General features: G+C 40.2%; 1 protein-coding gene across 3 annotated transcripts in view; it reads right to left on the bottom strand.

The window, feature by feature from the left end:
• Positions 1 to 1878: 1878 nt before the first annotated feature.
• Positions 1879 to 21172, bottom strand: part of LOC309495394 (polymeric immunoglobulin receptor-like) — a 66605-nt gene continuing 47311 nt past the window's right edge. Inside the window, exons 1-11 of one of the 3 annotated variants that reach the window (XM_082165138.1) lie at positions 19680 to 20442; positions 19267 to 19581; positions 18365 to 18715; positions 17956 to 18261; positions 17546 to 17860; positions 17163 to 17456; positions 16792 to 17094; positions 4027 to 4059; positions 3664 to 3759; positions 3458 to 3504; positions 1879 to 3351 (exon numbers count right to left, since the gene is read on the bottom strand). In XM_082165138.1, the coding sequence (XP_082021264.1) occupies positions 3103 to 3351; positions 3458 to 3504; positions 3664 to 3759; positions 4027 to 4059; positions 16792 to 17094; positions 17163 to 17456; positions 17546 to 17860; positions 17956 to 18261; positions 18365 to 18715; positions 19267 to 19581; positions 19680 to 19731 (2361 nt within the window). In that variant the 5' untranslated portion in view covers positions 19732 to 20442 and the 3' untranslated portion in view covers positions 1879 to 3102. Of the gene's footprint in view, positions 3352 to 3457; positions 3505 to 3663; positions 3760 to 3786; positions 3946 to 4026; positions 4060 to 16791; positions 17095 to 17162; positions 17457 to 17545; positions 17861 to 17955; positions 18262 to 18364; positions 18716 to 19266; positions 19582 to 19679; positions 20443 to 21172 lie in introns of those variants that run through there. The other 2 variants (XM_082165139.1, XM_082165137.1) reach the window with 2 other exon arrangements.

Below are 21172 nucleotides of genomic sequence, written 5' to 3'. Positions count from 1 at the left end.
CCCGCGGGGTCTTAAAAAGTCTAAAATTCTGAACTTTAAATTTAAGGCCTTAAAATGTCTTAAAAACAGCCAGATTTTGATCCGTGGTCTTAAATTTCATTTAGTCAGGTCTAAAAAAGGTCTCGCCAACAGGCCGTTCACATATCACATCTTTTGCGCGCTCAAGTTCGTTCAAATGTAGGCGCGCGCTCATAATTGAAGCGACGCACTCGTTTTTTTCCAGGCGCAGCGAGATAAAAAAAAATCTCAACTCTTCAGAATGCCGCAAACGCACCGCAGGTCATGTGACAAGAACCAACCAATCAGCTTCGCCCCTTTCCGTAACAACAATGAAAGCTCACTCAACTGGAAGGATGCGGGTGCACCCAAACACTACGGGTGTTTTTCTCTTCTCCGTAAATGAATCTTGTAGCAGAGCTACAGCAAGCGTTTCTCGCCGGTGGAAATCCATTAGCCACTAAAACTTCTTTGTCATTGACAGGCATGAAAACTTCTCACCTTTCGGCGAAATTTTCGCCGTTTTAAAACCAAAATGGGTCACCTACGTGATTTGTGCCGATCCGATGAGAAAATATTTATGGGGTGGGAGGGGAGGGGAGGGGGTCGTGGTCGTGGCCAGCATTTACCCGCTATATCTCTATAGTTACCATAAACTTAGCAGCTTTAAAAAACCAATCATCATTCCTAATGCAGAAACCTGACAGCCAATCCGAGTCAGAGTAGGGCAGAATTGTTTTCAAAGTCTTTAACACCGCGAGTCTGATGACACACTGCCGAACAAAGAACCGCACGTCGGAAAGCAAGCCTGAGGTAAGTTAGCTTACAATGTTAACTGTCCTGTCAGATACAGACAGGGATGTTGCCAATGTCATTATTTTTAATTTTGACATAGAAGAGGGCGGGATAATATCGCGAGCGGGCGCGGGCGCCGTGAGCGCTGAGCGAGCAGGAACGAGTAGTGAGTTGTCGTCGAAAAAGATGGATAATGCAAAAAAGCTGTCGGGGGCTAAACATAGAAAAAGAAAGAGAGGAAAGGAGATGGCATGTCAATTGATGCAACAGCAGCTAAATAAGTGGATGGTGAAAGGCTACAGGTAGGATTTTGTTTTGTGTCCAGGCATGTAGGCTAATGCCATCGGGACTACGGGGAGATTCCCGGTGGGCCGACGTGCTTTTTGGGCCGATACATCTCATACTTTTTTGTTTCGTTTTTTGTCTTAACGGCCCATAAAACTCGTACATCGGCGGCCCATTCGTTTTGTTTTGCTTAATTAGCGGCGCTGGGTTAGTGCGTAATTAGTGTGTAATGCATTGGTCAATAAAAAGTCAGCGTTAGTTTTTTTTTTCTGACACCCCATGAAACACGTAGATCAGCGGCCCATTTGGTTCTTTTCTTGATTGACACTGGGCTAGCCCAATCACACCTTTAATGTGAAGTATAGAAATATACTCTTTCAAGTATAGAAATTAGTACAAAACTAATTATGAAAGTTTCCTTTATTTTTCAGTTCATTTGTTTTACAATATATGACTATTACTATCATGGGATTAATATTGTAACTATTATTATGTAGTAGTAATGTAGACAGACACTGTAACTAAAATAATTTTTCTTTGTTTAATTTGCACCAGATTGATGAATTTAACATTTAAAAAGCACTATATATATATATAAGTTGATTGGATTGGATTTTTTGCTGCCGCATCCTTCTCACCTTTTTTACCCCTGACCTGTTTTCATGCCTGCATTGTGGAGAGCAGTGCATGGTTGCATTGCAACGACAGACGCCACGGGAAAATCCGACCGAATTTTACTATTAATAATAAAAGATAAGCTAAAGTGCATTGTAAATGTCAGTAATTTATCTTTTTATAAACAAATATTTAAAGTCTGAAATATGTGAGGTTTATCTTTTTATAAAAACAACTTTTTTGTCTAAACTTTATTTGAACTTGTACATGTTAGTATATAACATGTTGCAAGACACTTTTAAAATCTGGCTATCATTTTTAATGGTATTATTTTAATGTTTATGTAAACAAAAAGTGCATATTGATGCTAATTTTATTTGTTATTTGCTGGTTTTCGACATTGTGTAGTATTAGTACTTTTTGAACAGGATTCTGTGATAACCGTGGTCATTTTTGTCACTATAATCATTGAAATGAAATGTTCATGCCATTTCATCTCTAGTTATGATCAACTATGATCAACTAAAATCAACTAATTATGTGTTTTTTACAGTATAATATGCATAGTACAATTTGACACACGTTGTTGGGTGTGGAAGGTTACTAATCGTTTTATCTGTAAATTAAATTAATGTTTTTTCAATTACTTAATTCATTGAAATAAAATGAATTCTTTGATTTGAATTTTTTTTTTTGGTAGGTCTTAAATTTCAAACTTTATGGTCGTAAAATGTCTTAAAAAGGTCTTAAATTTGACTTGCTGAAACCTGCAAGAACCCTGAATTAAGGAACACATTTTTTTTACGACCACTTAGCATGCTCGGATCATGACCTCAATTTTTTTGTGTGTTCACATACCTAATGCCATAAAAGTCACTGTGAAGCTGTGATTTTTAGAAATTCAAAACAGAAAATGTTTCGTTCAGAAATGACCGGCTTGTAAATGAGGCTTATTTTCCTCTGCATGATAGACATCCCATTAAAACACTGACATTTATGACATCAAGTACATTTATAATCATTATGAATATTGTCTTGCTCTTCATCAGAGCTGATGTGCTCATCACAGATTGGCTTATTGCTCACAACATAATGTGTCACTTCTGGTAAACTGATGCTGACAAAGATTAAAGATGTATTTTTAAAAACAAGTTCTGTCTTCAGTTTAACATTTCAGGAGAAGTCAATGTTTCCTTCTGTCTCTGAGAGAAACATTTCAGCTTCTTTCCCAACAGTGTCCTGTAAGTGTCACAACTGATCCATAACCTGTTCTAATAACTGATCCATAACCTGTTCTAATAACTGATCCATAACCTGTTCAATGACACTGAATGATTATTGCACGTGGCTCAGTCATTATTCTCAGTGACTGACACAGTTCTAGATTTGAGTAAAACTCTAATGGTAAGTTTAGTTTGGTGTGTTGCTGTGTTTGACAGATGCATAATCAGAGTCAATCTCGTTCTTCCTGAAGGAGACCGTAGCATCGCTGAGAGACTCTTCATGCTTCTGGAAACTGACAGATGCGTAAAGGACCCTGTCAGAGGGGATTGTGGGTAACTGGACTGACGAGTAAAGTGGATTCTGTGAATCAGAGGGGATTGTGGGTAACTGGACTGTTGAATATAGAGGAGTTGATGTGGGATCTGAGTCTTGAACCTGTAAGAGAAGCCAAATCCCCCAAACATGAAGTCTCAGTTCAAAGGTACAGCAAACATGCCCACTTATCTGACATCATGAAGCACAGATCAGTTCTGAAACTCACCATTTCATGATCTCCGGTCTCTCTTCTCTCTGATGATGACATGATGCCTGTGTGAACAAGAGCCACATCTCAGACTGAGAAAATGAGAGACAATTTAACTGTGTGTGTATTTCTGAACAGCAGAGGGCGACACACTCAGATTTACTAAATGTGCAGTGTGTGTGTGTGTGTGTGTGTGTGTGTGTGTGTGTGTGTGTGTGTCTCACCATGTTTACAGCTGTATTTTATTTTGAGCAACATGAGCACTAAACACACAGCCAGCAGGATCAAACCCACAGAAACCACAACTATCACAGAGGAATCTGAAATCACACAAAGGGATTTTCACAGAGAAACAAGGTGAGAATGTTACGTTCAACTACATTCTTACACATGCTGTACTTTAAATGCTTGTTTATATCATGAGATAACTTTGAACTCAAAATGTGAAACGGATATACCAGACTTACCCTGGGATGTTTTTCTTTCAGGGTCATGTGACGTTGTTTCTGAAAATACAGAACCATCTTTATCTTTATATCATAAGATCACTTCAACTCAAACTGAGCAATGGATCTGCTGGATCTTACCAGACTTTCCTTCATCCTGGGATGTCGTTGTTTCTGAAAATACACAATCATAAAGCGTCGATGGTCAAATTTTTTAGAGGAACAAATTCAGTCATTATTTACTCAGATCATCTGTGGAACACAAAGCTGATTGTTTGAAGAATATTCTCAAATCACGATTCATGTTTTTTTATTTTTTTTTATCACAATTCTTTTCCATGTTGGTTTTAAGACTATTTTTCAAATTACTGAGCCGCAAAACAGCCATAATGTCCCCAATTTTAAAAAAAATAATGTTAATTAGATTTAACGTAGAGCACACTGTAAATTTTAATTTGCAAATGTTTCTATTTTTCAATTGTAATATTTTATTGAAACCAAACAGATTGTGCTACAAAAGCATAATTGATTTAATGTACAAAACATTCAAATATAATAATGCAATTTATATTGTATACTAATCTCATAATTTTACCGTTCAGTGTTCCGAATGTAATTAGTAATTATTTACTATGATAAACTAAATGCCAGTGACAATAATAATCCTCTTGTGGGAAGTATGTTATTTCTAGACACGCACTACACAACTTCCAGTCATCAATAAAATTAAAGGAACACTCCCCCGTTTTTTTTTTAAATAGTGCTTATTCACCTTCTTTCCTACATTTAGATAATTGGGCAAATGCATTTTTGTCTCAGTGCATGTGATAAAAGCCAGCTACTATTCACGCCGGTATGTTGACGGAAGTCGTGGGATTTCATGTGTTGCGTGATATCTCTGCGCCCAAGTAGCAGTGCTTCGCCTAAGTAGCAGTGCTTCACCTGTGCTTCCCCCTAATATAGTCCCAAGTCAACATCTGCCTAGGAAATCGCCCAGTGTTAATCTGCATCGCTATTTGTACTCGTTGTGAATACGCAGGCCACAAGTAGTAATTAGGCGTTTTTTTTATTATCACTTTTACTCAGGACATGCTAGCTGGCAACAAAGGATTCCATTCATTAAGCTAAGCTAAGCTAGCACCAACCCTGTCAAACTAAAACAATGCATTTTAGTTGCATTTGCCCACCTATCTAAATGTAGGAAAGAAGGTGAATAAGCCCTATTTCAAAAAGCGGTGGAGTGTTCCTTTAATAGTCAGACCTAAATATGGTTCTGAAGTGCGGCTAGACATAAATCATAAATAAGACATAAATCTGCAGTTGTAGCAAAAACCATAACATTTTGTGTTCCATTTTGCTGTGGCATTCAGATCACAGCCGTGTATAAGATAAAGATATACAGAATGGCCGTAGCGGAAACATATTTGCGGTTGGGTATCTCGTTACGTGGATCTACGACTTTGAGCAGTCTTTTGAAGTCCTCATTTTCCATAGTTTTTATGGGAATCATATCCTTGCCAGGTAAAATGTCACTCATCAGTTACATCTTTCCAGGGCTTACTTGTCCTGTCATATGGAGTTCCCTTTTCTAACTTTGTTAGAGTTGTTTGTTTAAGCCATAGTTGTACCCAGTGGTTAAATTGGGCCGGGGCAAGCGCGCAAAAGTTCCAGAACCTTCAACCGCCTTAAAAAATAATTAAATAAAAACTCACGAGCTGCTGGCCGCCGCTGGAGATCAATTTTGTCAAGTTCAGCACAACGTTGGTTGTACAAAAAGTGCCCTGGCCTTGAACGACAAGGTAAGGAAAATATGTTTGGCACATTGTATGGGTCACTATATCATAACAAGGTAATACAATGTGTAATCAAGTGATGTCAATTCCAGCGTTATGGCAGAGATGCTCACAAGTCTCTGAGCTAGAGTCCAAGTCAAGTCTCAAGTCTCTGAGCTAGAGTCCAAGTCAAGTCTCAAGTCTTTGAGCTAGAGTCCAAGTCAAGTCTCAAGTCTATTGTGGTTATAATAAGTGTTGCATCACGTACAGCGACCCCTCCAGGCTGCTTAGAACACTGCATAGCTATATATAAAGAATTCAAAGCATGTAATATGTTATTATGACTCCTTTATTATGACCGCCGCTAGCGTAGCTAGCGAAAGCGGTCATATAGGGATTGTCAAAGTTTTTTTTTTTTTTTTTTTTTGTCACCTTACTGAATTTTTCGTCAACGATACCAGGGACACCGAAGCACCGGGGAACATGAAATTTGGTGGGCATGTAGCCCCACTAGACTTCTAAGGAAAAATTTCGTTTGGTCCCCGGGGGCCACTCCCCCCCCGCGCTGGGCCCCCCCAAACCCAAAAAAATGCAGTTTTTCCTAAATAACTACCTGAACCGTGGCACCGAGGATGAAGACATTTTTATGGTATGTTGGTCTACTAGACTTTTACGGAAAAATTTCGTTTGGTCCGCGGGGGCCACTTCCCCCCCCGCGCTGGGGCCCCCGTAAATTTTTCGTCAACGATACCAGGGACACTGAAACACCGGGGAACATGAAATTTGGTGGGCATGTAGCCCCACTAGACTTCTAAGGAAAAATTTCGTTTGGTCCCCGGGGGCCACTTCCCCCCCCGCGCTGGGGCCCCCTTAAATTTTTCGTCAACGATACCAGGGACACTGAAACACCGGGGAACATGAAATTTGGTGGGCATGTAGCCCCACTAGACTTCTAAGGAAAAATTTCGTTTGGTCCCCGGGGGCCACTCCCCCCCCGCGCTGGGCCCCCCCAAACCCAAAAAAATGCAGTTTTTCCTAAATAACTACCTGAACCGTGGCACCGAGGATGAAGACATTTTTATGGTATGTTGGTCTACTAGACTTTTACGGAAAAATTTCGTTTGGTCCGCGGGGGCCACTTCCCCCCCCGCGCTGGGGCCCCCGTAAATTTTTCGTCAACGATACCAGGGACACCGAAACACCGGGGAACATGAAATTTGGTGGGCATGTAGCCCCACTAGACTTCTAAGGAAAAATTTCGTTTGGTCCCCGGGGGCCACTCCCCCCCCGCGCTGGGCCCCCCCAAACCCCAAAAAATGCAGTTTTTCCTAAATAACTACCTGAACCGTGGCACCGAGGATGAAGAAATTTTTGTGGTATGTTGGTCTACTAGACTTTTACGGAAAAATTTCATTTGGTCCCCGGGGGCCACTTCCCCCCCCGCGCTGGGGCCCCCGTAAATTTTTCGTCAACGATACCAGGGACACCGAAACATCGGGGAACATGAAATTTGGTGGGCATGTAGCCCCACTAGACTTCTAAGGAAAAATTTCGTTTGGTCCCCGGGGGCCACTCCCCCCCCCGCGCTGGGCCCCCCCAAACCCCAAAAAATTCAGTTTTTCCTAAATAACTACCTGAACCGTGGCACCGAGGATGAAGAAATTTTTGTGGTATGTTGGTCTACTAGACTTTTACGGAAAAATTTCATTTGGTCCGCGGGGGCCACTTCCCCCCCCGCGCTGGGGCCCCCGTAAATTTTTCGTCAACGATACCAGGGACACCGAAACACCGGGGAACATGAAATTTGGTGGGCATGTAGCCCCACTAGACTTCTAAGGAAAAATTTCGTTTGGTCCCCGGGGGCCACTCCCCCCCCCGCGCTGGGCCCCCCCAAACCCCAAAAAATGCAGTTTTTCCTAAATAACTACCTGAACCGTGGCACCGAGGATGAAGAAATTTTTATGGTATGTTGGTCTACTAGACTTTTACGGAAAAATTTCATTTGGTCCCCGGGGGCCACTCCCCCCCCCCGCGCTGGGGCCCCCGTAAATTTTTCGTCAACGATACCAGGGACACTGAAACACCGGGGAACATGAAATTTGGTGGGCATGTAGCCCCACTAGACTTCTAAGGAAAAATTTCGTTTGGTCCCCGGGGGCCACTCCCCCCCCGCGCTGGGCCCCCCCAAACCCAAAAAAATGCAGTTTTTCCTAAATAACTACCTGAACCGTGGCACCGAGGATGAAGACATTTTTATGGTATGTTGGTCTACTAGACTTTTACGGAAAAATTTCGTTTGGTCCCCGGGGGCCACTCCCCCCCCCCGCGCTGGGGCCCCCGTAAATTTTTCGTCAACCATACCAGGGACACCGAAACACCGGGGAACATGAAATTTGGTGGGCATGTAGCCCCACTAGACTTCTAAGGAAAAATTTCGTTTGGTCCCCGGGGGCCACTCCCCCCCCGCGCTGGGGCCCCCCCAAACCCCAAAAAATGCAGTTTTTCCTAAATAACTACCTGAACCGTGGCACCGAGGATGAAGAAATTTTTATGGTATGTTGGTATTCTAGACTTTTACGGAAAAATTTCGTTTGGTCCCCGGAGGCCACTTCCCCCCCTGCGCTGGGGCCCCCGTAAATTTTTCGTCAACGATACCAGGGACACCGAAGCACCGGGGAACATGAAATTTGGTGGGCATGTAGCCCCACTAGACTTCTACGGAAAAATTTCGTTTGGTCCCCGGGGGCCACTCCCCCCCCCGCGCTGGGCCCCCCCAAAACCAAAAAAATGCAGTTTTTCCTAAATAACTACCTGAACCGTGGCACCGAGGATGAAGACATTTTTATGGTATGTTGGTCTACTAGACTTTTACGGAAAATTTTCGTTTGGTCCCCGGGGGCCACTTCCCCCCCCGCGCTGGGGCCCCCGTAAATTTTTCGTCAACGATACCAGGGACACCGAAGCACCGGGGAACATGAAATTTGGTGGGCATGTAGCCCCACTAGACTTCTACGGAAAAATTTCGTTTGGTCCCCGGGGGCCACTCCCCCCCCGCGCTGGGCCCCCCCAAAACCAAAAAAATGCAGTTTTTCCTAAATAACTACCTGAACCGTGGCACCGAGGATGAAGAAATTTTTATGGTATGTTGGTCTACTAGACTTTTATGGAAAATTTTCGTTTGGTCCCCGGGGGCCACTTCCCCCCCCGCGCTGGGGCCCCCGTAAATTTTTCGTCAACGATACCAGGGACACCGAAGCACCGGGGAACATGAAATTTGGTGGGCATGTAGCCCCACTACACTTCTACGGAAAAATTTCGTTTGGTCCCCGGGGGCCACTCCCCCCCCGCGCTGGGCCCCCCCAAACCCAAAAAAATGCAGTTTTTCCTAAATAACTACCTGAACCGTGGCACCGAGGATTAATACATTTTTATGGTATGTTGGTCTACTAGACTTTTACGGAAAAATTTCGTTTGGTCCCCGGGGGCCACTTCCCCCCCCTGCGCTGGGGCCCCCGTAAATTTTTCGTCAACGATACCAGGGACACCGAAACACGGGGGAACATGAAATTTGGTGGGCATGTAGCCCCACTAGACTTCTACGGAAAAATTTCGTTTGGTCCCCGGGGGCCACTCCCCCCCCCCCCGCGCTGGGCCCCCCCAAACCCCCCAAAATGCAGTTTTTCCTAAATAACTACCTGAACCGTGGCACCGAGGATGAAGAAATTTTTATGGTATGTTGCTCTTAAGGGCCCACATCAACCTAGCCCATAATCACTCATTTGTGATTTGCGCCCCTCCCATAAAAAATGAAAATGCAATATTATTTTGCTTTAATCGCCCCTATCTTCAGTGGAGATGTTCAGAACTGCACCATATTTCATGTGTATGATTAACTTGACATCCTCTGGGGGTATCCTCTGCTAAGTTTTGTAGAATTTCATCCATGGGGGGGTATAAAATAAATTCATTTATGTGCACATTTAGTGACTGTACACTCATCGGCCTGTAGATGGTACTGTTGAGCGAAGGGTTGCTGGTTTAGGATGATACTGTCACACACACACATGCAGGAATACAAACAAACGCAAGCATGCACACACACTGACATCCACACGCACAGACACACACCCATACACACACATACAAATCCACATGCACAGACACACACACACAAACACACACGCGCACACATGTACGCACACATACATACACGCACAGACACACACACACACACACACACAGACACACACATACACAAACACACACACATACACACACACACACACACACACACACACACACACACACACACACACACACACACACAAACACACACACACACACACACACACACACACACACACACACAGACAGACAGACATGCACATACTATTACTTTTTTTAGGTATATACATAAACACGCAATACAGCCAAATTACTCCACGTCATTTATTTTTGTGGAAAGCCAGTGCAGGCCTGAGCGGCGGTCATATTTTGTACCGCGATGCGGTACATCTAGTTTATTACAGTATCAGCTTTGATTTTGGTATATACTCAATGTAAACAGGCTATTGCAACATGACAAAAACACAAAGAATGCTTTACTTTTAAGTTAATATCTGTATTTTGCCTTGTAGCATGAACATACAGTACAGACCAAAAATTGAGTTTCTGAAGAAAAAGGACTCCCTTGTCTGTCGCTGAATTATAATGAAAGGCCTTGGCTCCTATTGTGCTGGCTCTGTGGGGCTATAAGACCAAATATATAAAAAATTTATACCTTACACTTACAGTACTAAAATTGACATACTCCTATTTAGTGCAAAACTGCAAAACATCACATTGTAGCTAAATGCAAAACACTATTGCAACGAACCAAATGATGTGAAATATACTATTATAAAAATATACTTTTATTGACCCCTTTCCGTGGATGAAAAACACTGAAAAACACTGATTGATCGATATCATGTATGAGGAATATACATTTCGGTAAGTTGTACTGTATCTTTCAACAGCGTCGTGTTTATTTATTAGCTAATAGAAAGGGTCGGTTCACGTGCCGTTAGGGATCTGTCACGTCACATTTACAGTACAAGCGCCAAAACGGTATTTATTGTTTGAATTTCGTAATAGAATTGACAGAATTTGAGAGCTGAGATTTTTTTTTTATATCATTAAGTACCTGCTCTGTCTAGTCTGTCGGTCTCCGTGTCCTCTTTGCTTCGCGATTTTTCTGTGCGTGAGAAAATGGATGTGTGTCGTGAGAGTGTGTGAAAAGTGTCAATCGCGTGAGTCTCACGGTGAATGCGTGACAGTTGGCAGTTCTGTTGAAGTTTTTAAACCCAAAGCTTACGATGAATGGCACAGCAGCCAGCGGCCGGTGCAGTCGAAATGTTTGTTGTCCTCTCATGTGTGACCGCGCGCCGCAGTTACGTAGGCAGGTTATAGGTAACGGAGGGAGGGGAATAACAGCGAGCTCGTCAGACGTTTCCTAATAATAAACATTGTTCACGAGTCCCGCAGCTCGAGTCCGAGTCGAGTCTGAAGTCTTTCGAGGACGAGTCTCAAGTCGAGTCTGAAGTCACGCTGTGTGCGACTTAAGTCGCACTCGAGTCCGAGTCTCAAACTCGAGTCCCCATCTCTGCGTTATGGACGTGACATTTGCAGTAAAAACTTGAAATATAAATTCTCAGAAAATGCATTTAATACCAATATATTGAAACTGTTTATATATCCATACTCCCTTAATAAAGGAGTCCAGACTTTAGAAAAATATCAGTCTACACATGCGTTTAATATTTAATATGAGGGAAATAGGCTACACATGCCGTGGACGTGACACAAAAAATCTTTAACTTTTAGGTGGCAAAATATATTTTTTGTAATTCTGTGAATTACACTGCGCAAACCAAAAGTAACACTAGGCTACCCACCGGATACTCTCCACAGAACATAACATATTCATTTTATTTTATTTTTCATGTTCGCATTTATGAGCAAAAAACAATGTTACGGATGTGAGCGCTCTGAAAGCTATGGAAGCTTGTTTCCGCCACTGAATAATAAATAAATAATAATAATTGCGACTTTTTATCTCACAATTCTGACTTTTTTTCTCAGAATTGCGATATATCAAGTCAGAATTGTGACTTTTTTTTCTCAGAATTGCGAGATATGAAGTCAGAATTGTGAGAAATAAAGTCGCAATTCTGGGAAATAAAGTCGTAATTGTGAGATATAAAGTCGCAATTCTGAGTAATAAAGTCGCAATTGGGAGAAGAATTGCATGATATTCTTCGAAATTGCATGTTATAAAGTCAGAATTGTGAGATATAAACTATTCTGAGGTAAAAAAAAAAAGTCCGTCTTTTTTTCCCTTAGAATTTGACTTTATATCTCACAATTCTGAGAAAAGATGTTTATGTGTATAGAAAGCAATTGTGTTATAAAGTCAGAATTGCGTGATATAAAGACTTTATAACACGCAATTACGACTTTATTTAACGCAATTCTGACTTTATATCTCGCAATTCTGAGAAATAAAGTCAGAATTGCGAGATATAAACTCGCAATTGTGAGATAAAAAGTCGCAATTATTATTATTTATTTATTATTCAGTGGCGGAAACAAGCTTCCATAGAAAGCACAAAGCCTTTCTTTAAAATGAATTTCGTTTTGTATTAATTGTATCTTAATTTTAGCATTTAAATATAGCAGACAATAGATAAACACGACATGAAGGTGCCGGCGCTGGAACTGGAGCGCGTCTCATAAATGAACCGAAACTCAGCGTATAAGGTAGCCTACTTGCCTCACAGACCCGATAAATATAGAAATTTTGAAATGACTTCTTTTAAACAGAACAATTCAAAAAGTAAACAGACTGCTGCATGTGTAATTTTTAGAAAACACTTGTTCATTAATAAACAATTAAAATAACCTTGCTATATTTTACATATTCATAATCATTACTTTTGCCGGTACTTTGTGACAGCTTTTAGGCGCTTTATTGGCAGCGCCACCCTTAGCCTACATGTTACATGAACGCGTCACCACCGCATCAGCACCGAAAACAGGAGATTTTTTTCAATCCCTGTTTTGGCAGGGGAAAAACTGATCAGAAAATGTAACGAAACGTTGTAGAAATGTAGTGGAGTAGAAAGTATAATAATTATAATAATTGCTTATATTAATATTAATTAATTATTAATGATTAATTATTGCTTATTATAATAGTATAATAATTGCTGCAAAATGTAATGAAGTAAAAGTCAAAAGTAACCTATGCAATATTGATTCTACTTATGTAAAGTACAGATATGTGAAAAATGTACTTAAGTAAAGTAACAAAGTATTTGTACTTTGTTACATTCCACCACTGCTGATTAACAGTAATGTAAATGCTAAATGTCCTAATACCTGTTAATACTACAACAATGCAAAGTATGCTCTTAACCTTGCAGTTTTTCACATATCATGTAACACTCAATTTCTCCATTTCTTTGCACAAAACTCTCCAGAAATGGCCATTTAATGTTTATTTTTATTTTTTATTATTCACGGGGCAGCATACCCCCGGACCCCCCTAGTGAGAGCCCCCCCACATAATAAATCCCAATTTAACCCCTGGTTGTACCTGATGCACTCACGTGGGGTCCCCTCACAGTTTGACTGTCAGCATATTCTTTCGGGTGTTTTCTTTTGAGGCGTTTAAAGATTTGACGTGTTGCCATCCGACGTGCGAGTCTTATCATTGCAACATTTGCAAATAACTGTTGTTTGCGCCATTGTCTGTTGTGGAAAATCCAAACCATTTCCATTTTACCGATGTTGCATTTTTTTTTAGGGAACAATTACTCAGTGTTTTCTACCATCGTCACTGTGTTGCTAAATCTCACGAGCAATGTATATGATCTTGTTAACACGCCGACATCTAGCGTGCACACCCCAAGTTGTTGCGTACTTGCATTGTATTATTGCATGTTGGGACGTTGATGAAAGGCATAGAACTGCAACTGATAGAACATGCAATTTAGCACAAATCACGATACAACGATATTTCAGAAAAAGTGGATCGTGGAGACATTTTAATTGTTCACAATAAAAAAATCGTCATATCGCACACCCCTAATTGAAATCCAGTCAACAATTTGATCTCACAGTGATCTCACCATGAGCTCCCAGGATACTCGTGATGTGCTCACAATCTGAGTTCACAGTGAGCTACAAGTGTAACCTCAGCGTATATCTGGGTGTGCACTCATACTGGCCCTCATTTATCATTCTTGCGTAGAAACGGGCGTATATGTTGGCGTAAGATTATGCTTACACTCCTCTCACCGCCTGATTTATGAAGCTGTGCGTACCTTTGAAATCCAGGTGTACGCAATACCTGCCCTTGATAAATGCCGCGGCTGAAAACGATCGTCATTAGAATAACACGCCCCTATATATTCAAGTCTCCGCTTCCCCCACGCCCTCATTTTACGCCATGGACACACGGAAGACGGCAAAGAAGAGAAACTTGGATGAGCAAATGACCTATCACAATGCATTATTTTACAGCACGTGTTTTGAAACAATTAGCATTTAATTTCGTATCACGTCACATGTATTGGGTTGTACAATAGTGATGATGATGATGATGTGATGTGGAGTATTCTTATGATTTTTATTATTAATGACGCTTATTGTTATTTAGAAGAAGAATGTCGTTATTATTATTATTTGTATTATTATTATTATTATTATTATTTAAAAGAAGAAGAATGTCATTTTTATTATTTTGAGTCTGAATTATTTGTTGGTCATTGAAAGCCTTTCATTACTGAACCCAGTCCGTGTGCACCTGCCGGGCCTAACCCTGGCTTAACCATCGTTTCAAAGAATAGTACAACGCCTCGTCCGTTTGAGCGCGTCGAGTATAGAGTATTACCAACGCATTCTCATCCTAGGGCGTCATATTTGGGGAGGTGCGTGCGCAGTCTGCGGAGACTCGCGCTGCGGAGCCAGGCGAAAGTATAAACAAGGCTTGAAACGTCAGGTAAAGCGCACAGGCTCGCAACTGAAGGAATACATATGCCTACAAATCAAATGCTTTGGTAAAGTCACACAAATTAAACATTGAAGTCCATGTTGCACAAAAATAAACACTGACGTTTATAATTACTATGTTGTTGTTTTTTTTACAGTGGGTCATAATATATCATATCTTTTAGTTTGTCAGTGCGTTTTGTGGTGTTAGGAATTGTTTTTCTGCGCATTTCCGCACTAACTCAAAACGTGCGTACACCACCTCCAGCTGGCGTAGGATTTGAGCGTGCCGTACGCCAACGTCCATATTGATAAGTCTCAAAGTCACCGTGGTTTTGGGTGTACGCCAGGTGTACGCTGGAAATTTGGTGTACGCACTTTTGATAAATGAGGGCCACTGTGAGCTGACCATGTGACACCACTGTGACATCACTGTGAAAGTGTTGAGAAACAGGAAGTAGAATCTCCCCCCAGTGACTGATATTTGAACCGCCTTCCGAACATTTTCAGTTCACAATGAGCTCATATATTACTGACACTGTGAGTATCACCGTATGAGAATGGTGTTGTCACTGTGATCATGATCCCACGTGTTGACTGGGAAGGAAACATCTAAATGTGTCTGGTGTTGGGACATCTGCTAACAGTTTATCACTGCAAAGGTATTTCAGAATTCTTTTTACCCTTGAGCGAAGACAACAAAAAGTATGTTGCAATGATTATACGAGGGCCGTAAAGCAGCTTAAAGACAATAGAGTCATTATTCAGCTCAATTCTGTTCAGTGTTGATTCAGTTCAACAACAATGTGAATGTTCAAATGTATGATTAATTGCAAATTTGTATCCGATGATATCCGATAATCTTTTCAGTGCATATAACGATTTAAATTCAGATCTGATCAAGAATCAGAAAAGACGTGTGTCTGAAATGACAGTAAGGTGAGGGTTATTTCTGCACATCTGTAAACAGAAATGCTTTCTCTGTGAACCTTACTAAACTAAGTAAAACTAAAACACAAGTTGTACTGTGGTTTTGGTAGCTTCCTGTTCTCTGTGGTTTTTTAGACTTTACCACAGCATGTTGCTTTAAAGGGACAGTTCACCCAAAAATGAACATGCTGTAAGAAGAAAATCTGCAGAGAACCAGAAATGGTGCTGTAATTTTCTGCCAGGATATTGTTCATTAAGCTTACAGACATTTCCTTTAACCTTAAAACATTAATATGGAAAATGATTTATTAACAGTAAATTTGGTCCATATTTTTACACTGTAAAATCTAATGTAAGTCTTGCTTAAAAAAGCATGCAAACTGATTGCCTTAAAAAACCCAAGTAAAATAAGAATAGTATGTTGTACTGACAAAGCTTTAGTATAGTTCACTTACACAAGAGTTCTAGTAACTAAAATAACTGAGAGTTCTTTACTTTTCATTACTTCATTCATTCATTCATTACTTTTTCATTTACTTTAGGTTTACTCTTGACTTAGTATAGCTACCAATGCTTTTACAGGTTGTGTTTTGCATGCTGAATGTTGAAGTCTGTGTGTGACTCAAGCATGATCTATACGGATCAAAAAATATATGGGAATATACTGCAAAATATAATGTGATATATTGCATAATATGGGAAGCTAGTGCTTATATTTTTCAATATACTGCAATATGTTAATACATATAAAGCATTTATAAATGAAGACAAAAAATAGCATTACATGTAATAATCAAAAAGTTGTATCCTTTATTGTGTACATGTATTGCACATTCATATTCCCATATAAATGTGAGTGTATGTTCGCTGTTCACACACACACACACACACACACACACACACACACACACACACACACACACACACACACACACATATAAACACACATTCATGGAATGAGTTACAACATATTTCTAGTTCCCAGCATGCTTTGCTTCTGACTGTTAAAGGAGAGTATGTTAAAATTAAGAGTTATTTAATGTGTTTTGCTCAATATTAATATAGGGGGAGATTTGTTAGTGTTTCATTTTCTATTATTTTGGAATTTAAAAGGTTTTCTGGTATGTCTGAGTTTTTGTGGTCACCATTGTGCTGAAAGATATTTTACCTTGAGTCACATGTAGATGAACTTCAGTGAATATGAACGACCCAGAAGTCTCCTCAGCGCACCAGTATTTCCCAGAATCCTCTTCTGTCAGACTGCTGATGTTCACAGTAAAGACTCCAGCTGAGGTTTCATCCGTCAGAGAGAATCGGCCGTTTGTTCTCGTATTGGATGAAACACGAACTCCGTCTCGGACACAGATGTTGGGCTGATCTCCTCTGCAGAAAAGCCTCTGTGTTTGAGTCCTGACGTTCTTACGTCTGATGGACACCGATCCTCCGACAGACGCTTCATGAGTGAAGAGCGCTGGAGAGAACAAACACATGAGGATGATGACAGAAAACATTGAGATGATCCCCAGAAAACACTCTCACCATCTTTCAGGACGATCATGAGCTCAATGGGAAGGTTAAATGCTTCTTTCACTGCACACCAGTATATCCCAGCATCCTCTGCTCTCAGGTCACTCAAGGTCACAGTGAAGAGATTGAGTTCAGTCTCGTCCTTTACTGAAATCTTTGGATTATTAACATGGGCTTCATCGGATTGAATGATATGTTGAGCATCTGGAGTGAAACACTTTCCTTTACAAAGATGCTTTATTTCTGTTGAATGGTTTTCATCATAAGGGCATTTGATCTCAGATGAATCTCCTTCACGTCCGACCACTGGAGGCAACAATAGTCAAAGAAAAGGAGAAGTATTTATATGCTGTAATATATGCATATGTTATTTGATTTATGGTCACTGTACGTACTAGTTGGAGTGAGTTGATGTTGATTGGTGAGAGAGACAGAAGTCAGATGTGTGTCTCTGGTTTCGGCTCCACACCAGTAAACTCCAGCATCTCTCACGCTCACATTACTGATGCTCACTGTAAAAACTCCTGCTGGACCGGCAGAAAACTCAAAGCGTTTCTTCTCTGATGAACTGATGCTTTCACAGATCTTCTCCTTGTTCTCTTTGCAGATGTGTGTGAAGGTCTCGTCGTGTTTCTCGGGGAAATTGCAGGTGAGTTTCACACTTTCACCAATAATAGCAGATGCTTTGCTTAATGCAGGAAAATGATCAACTATACACACAAAATATGAAAAAAATTTAATATCAAAAATATTTTTTTTCTTATTTTAAGTCTCTAAAATGAAGGTTCTCCCAGAAGCTCTTTACCTTGATTTACTGTCAGTTTAATCTCAGTGAACAGATCATGATCAGTGATATTCACTCCACATCTGTACGTCGCTTCATCAGCCGCGGTTAAATTACTGATGAAAACCTTCAAATGTCCTTCACTGGAATCATCATACATGTGCACTTTATCATGATGAACCCACTGATTCTGTTCATCAACGAAGATCTTCTCCTGAGATGAATCTTTCTGGATAAACTTCTTGTTTCCTTTGAATTCTTGTGGAAATTTAAACGTGATGAAGACTGATTTACTGGAGTAGGCCTGAACCTGGACAGACGTTTGACCTGCAAAGCGAGATTTATTTCTTAATTTATTACATTATTAAAAGTCAGGAGGGATTTACATTAGAGCTGTAAGGATTCTTTAATTAAAATAAACTAAACTCACTAGAAACATTCAGCTGAATCTCTTTAATGAAGGTTATGTGAGTAATTGATGTTTCTGAAGGTCGATGATCTGATCTGTCTCTCTCCACTCCACATAAATAAACTCCACCGTCCGCTGCAGAAATATCTCTAATGGTCACAGTAAAATGATCTTCATGACTGTCAGACAGACTGAACTTCTCCTCAGATGATTGTGATGATCGTGAACTGTTCAGAACATGGACAGGATCCTCGTTCAGTCTGTAGAAAACTTTGGTGTGTGTTTTAAACTTCTCATCATATTCACAGCGGAAAGTGATCGTCTTTTGTCCAAGATACCCGTCCAGGATAACAGACTTTCCACAACGAGACTCTGAAAATGATTTCAACAAAACCTTGTGACATGAACTTAAATCTAAAATATTATTAGTGTTATTAAAGGTGCACTAGGGAACTTTGTCCTCTCTATCGCCATCTCTGTGTGAAACATACAATGTCATGTTCTTTGCAGTGTTTTTTTAAAATGTGTATTGTGGTTGTTTTTAGGTATATTTATAGTTGCCTGTGATCAGAGTCGTGACATCCTACATCAAGACATACTGACAGAAAAACACACATCTGAAAATGTAATTTGAACAGGGAAGTTACATTTTTTTTTTTTTTTTTACAGAAGTAACATGAACATGCAAAGAAAAATGACATTAAACATAAAACTGACATTTCCCTGCATAATCCAACTCGGCAGTTCAAACTATGGATTCTTATTATAATCTGACCGTTTTGAATCATTGTAAGGCATGGAACCGTTTTTGAATTTTTTTTCATTAATTCATTTTTGTTCATTTTTACTCAAAATCTTCCGTACTGCACCTTTAATACTATAATAAATAATTGCTGTAGGAAGTTATAAAGTGTCACACGTACCTTTCTTGTCCACTAACGTAACATCACGACTCCATGTCTGATTGTTTCCACATGTATATCCCCCATCATCCTCTCTGCTGAGGTTCCTGATAAACACTGTGAAGAATCTGCTGTTTTCATCATCATACAGAGCGAATCTCCCGTTATAAACCCATTGACTCTGAACATCAGTACTGATGCCCATCTTACAGCTCCTGTCTCTGCAGAAATACTTCACTTTATGTTGATCATCAGTCTTGCTCTCCTTCTTGTACTTGCACTTGAACATTAAACTCCCTCCAGTGCATCCAAACACTCTGAAACAAAGTACCTGACCTGCCAAACACAAGTTCATTTACTCTGGGTTATTATATATCATCAATCTGGGTAATATAGTATATTATTTGACCCAGACTGAGCTGTGAAGAACTGACCTGAGATCAGGCAGAAGGTGATGAAGATGAAGATGATGATGACTGCCTTCATTCCAGATTGACTTCAGTCTCAGATATCCAGAGAAAAACCAGATCCGATCCCAATCCAGTGAAAGCAAGAACTGATCAAATGTGTTCCTTGAATGCGATGTAAGTCACTATCATTAGAAGTACACAGATCCTCCGTCAGTCTTTCTCACGTTTCTTCTTCCTTATTCTCTAACGGTTCCACCCAGATCTGCACTGTTAACAGGGCGGAGAGTGTTGAGATGTGTGTGAAAGACAAGCAGAGAAACACAGATGATGTGAATAAAAACATTGCTGATGTGCATCTCGAGACAAAACAACGACAGTGACATATTTTAAGATATGCCAGTGCAAGTTTAATTTAAAACAGACATTTTAGTCTGGGACTAGGCTTAAGGCTTGTCTTAAGAATGGGGGAAGTGTCATTTGCATGTCATTTATTACGATCTATTTGTGGATCCCACATTATTTCACTTATGCTTTCAGAGGAAATCAAAATCACCCACATCTTCTTGTAAACATTTTCTCTTGACACACATTGAGGGTTTAAGGCCATTGCAGAAGCATTTCTGATGTTTATGATTGTGTTTGCTCATGTCTCATTCATGTCTATTTTTAAAAAATATAGATAAACTTATGTCCCTTTCACGCATATCCACCTTATTTTGTGAGGCAATAAGCTATTTTATAGCCGTTATAGGCAAATGGTTAAAAGAACAACAAAGTGCAGTAAATGGTAAAACTAGTCACGCCGTGTTAACAAGATAAAATGCCATGATATTGCATACAGTTTGCAATATCAAGCAGCATAACAGACAGATTTTGTAGAGCTAGAATAACTGGAAGCACATGAGACCGAAGCCTATTCAAGTTAGAAATGGCTATTCTGCTCTTACATTAAATAAGGTGTATAAAACCATAGATATGTATACGTAGACGACACATTCGACCGCTCCAGACATGTCGCGCACTCGCCATCTTAGAACGGTCAACGTGTCGACACGCACAGCAAGAATCAGTGATGCTACAACATTGCAAAAACACCCAAGATTTAAACTCTCGAAGAAATGGGATAACATTTCACACGTGAAATGTTTGTGTTTGTATATTAACTCGATATTACAGGGGTTTAAAGGGTAACTAAACCCTAAACCAATTTTTTTAGTTAACCCTCTGGGGTCTGAGGTGTTTTTGGGGTCCTTGAGATGTTCTGACATGCCCTGACATTTGTGCTTTTTTCAGTTGCTTATAAACATATTAATGGCAAAGGTATAATTACACTCTATTTAGCACAAACAGGGCTAACATAATATGTGAGCAACATGCATGTACATGTTTGTATTTTTGAGAGAATAATGTTTATGCATGGTTATTGAAAAAACTAAAGTTTCTGAAATAAGGCCACAAAACACATACTAAATATGTGTCAATAAGACTTTTGACTAATGGATGTCATTGCCTAGAGT

This window comes from Leuciscus leuciscus (genome assembly GCF_965113295.1).
Source record: "Leuciscus leuciscus genome assembly, chromosome: 3".
In the NCBI taxonomy this organism is placed as follows: Eukaryota; Metazoa; Chordata; class Actinopteri; order Cypriniformes; family Leuciscidae; genus Leuciscus; species Leuciscus leuciscus.
Note: the sequence above shows the minus strand (reverse complement) of the source record. Positions and strands in the feature narration are given on the sequence as shown.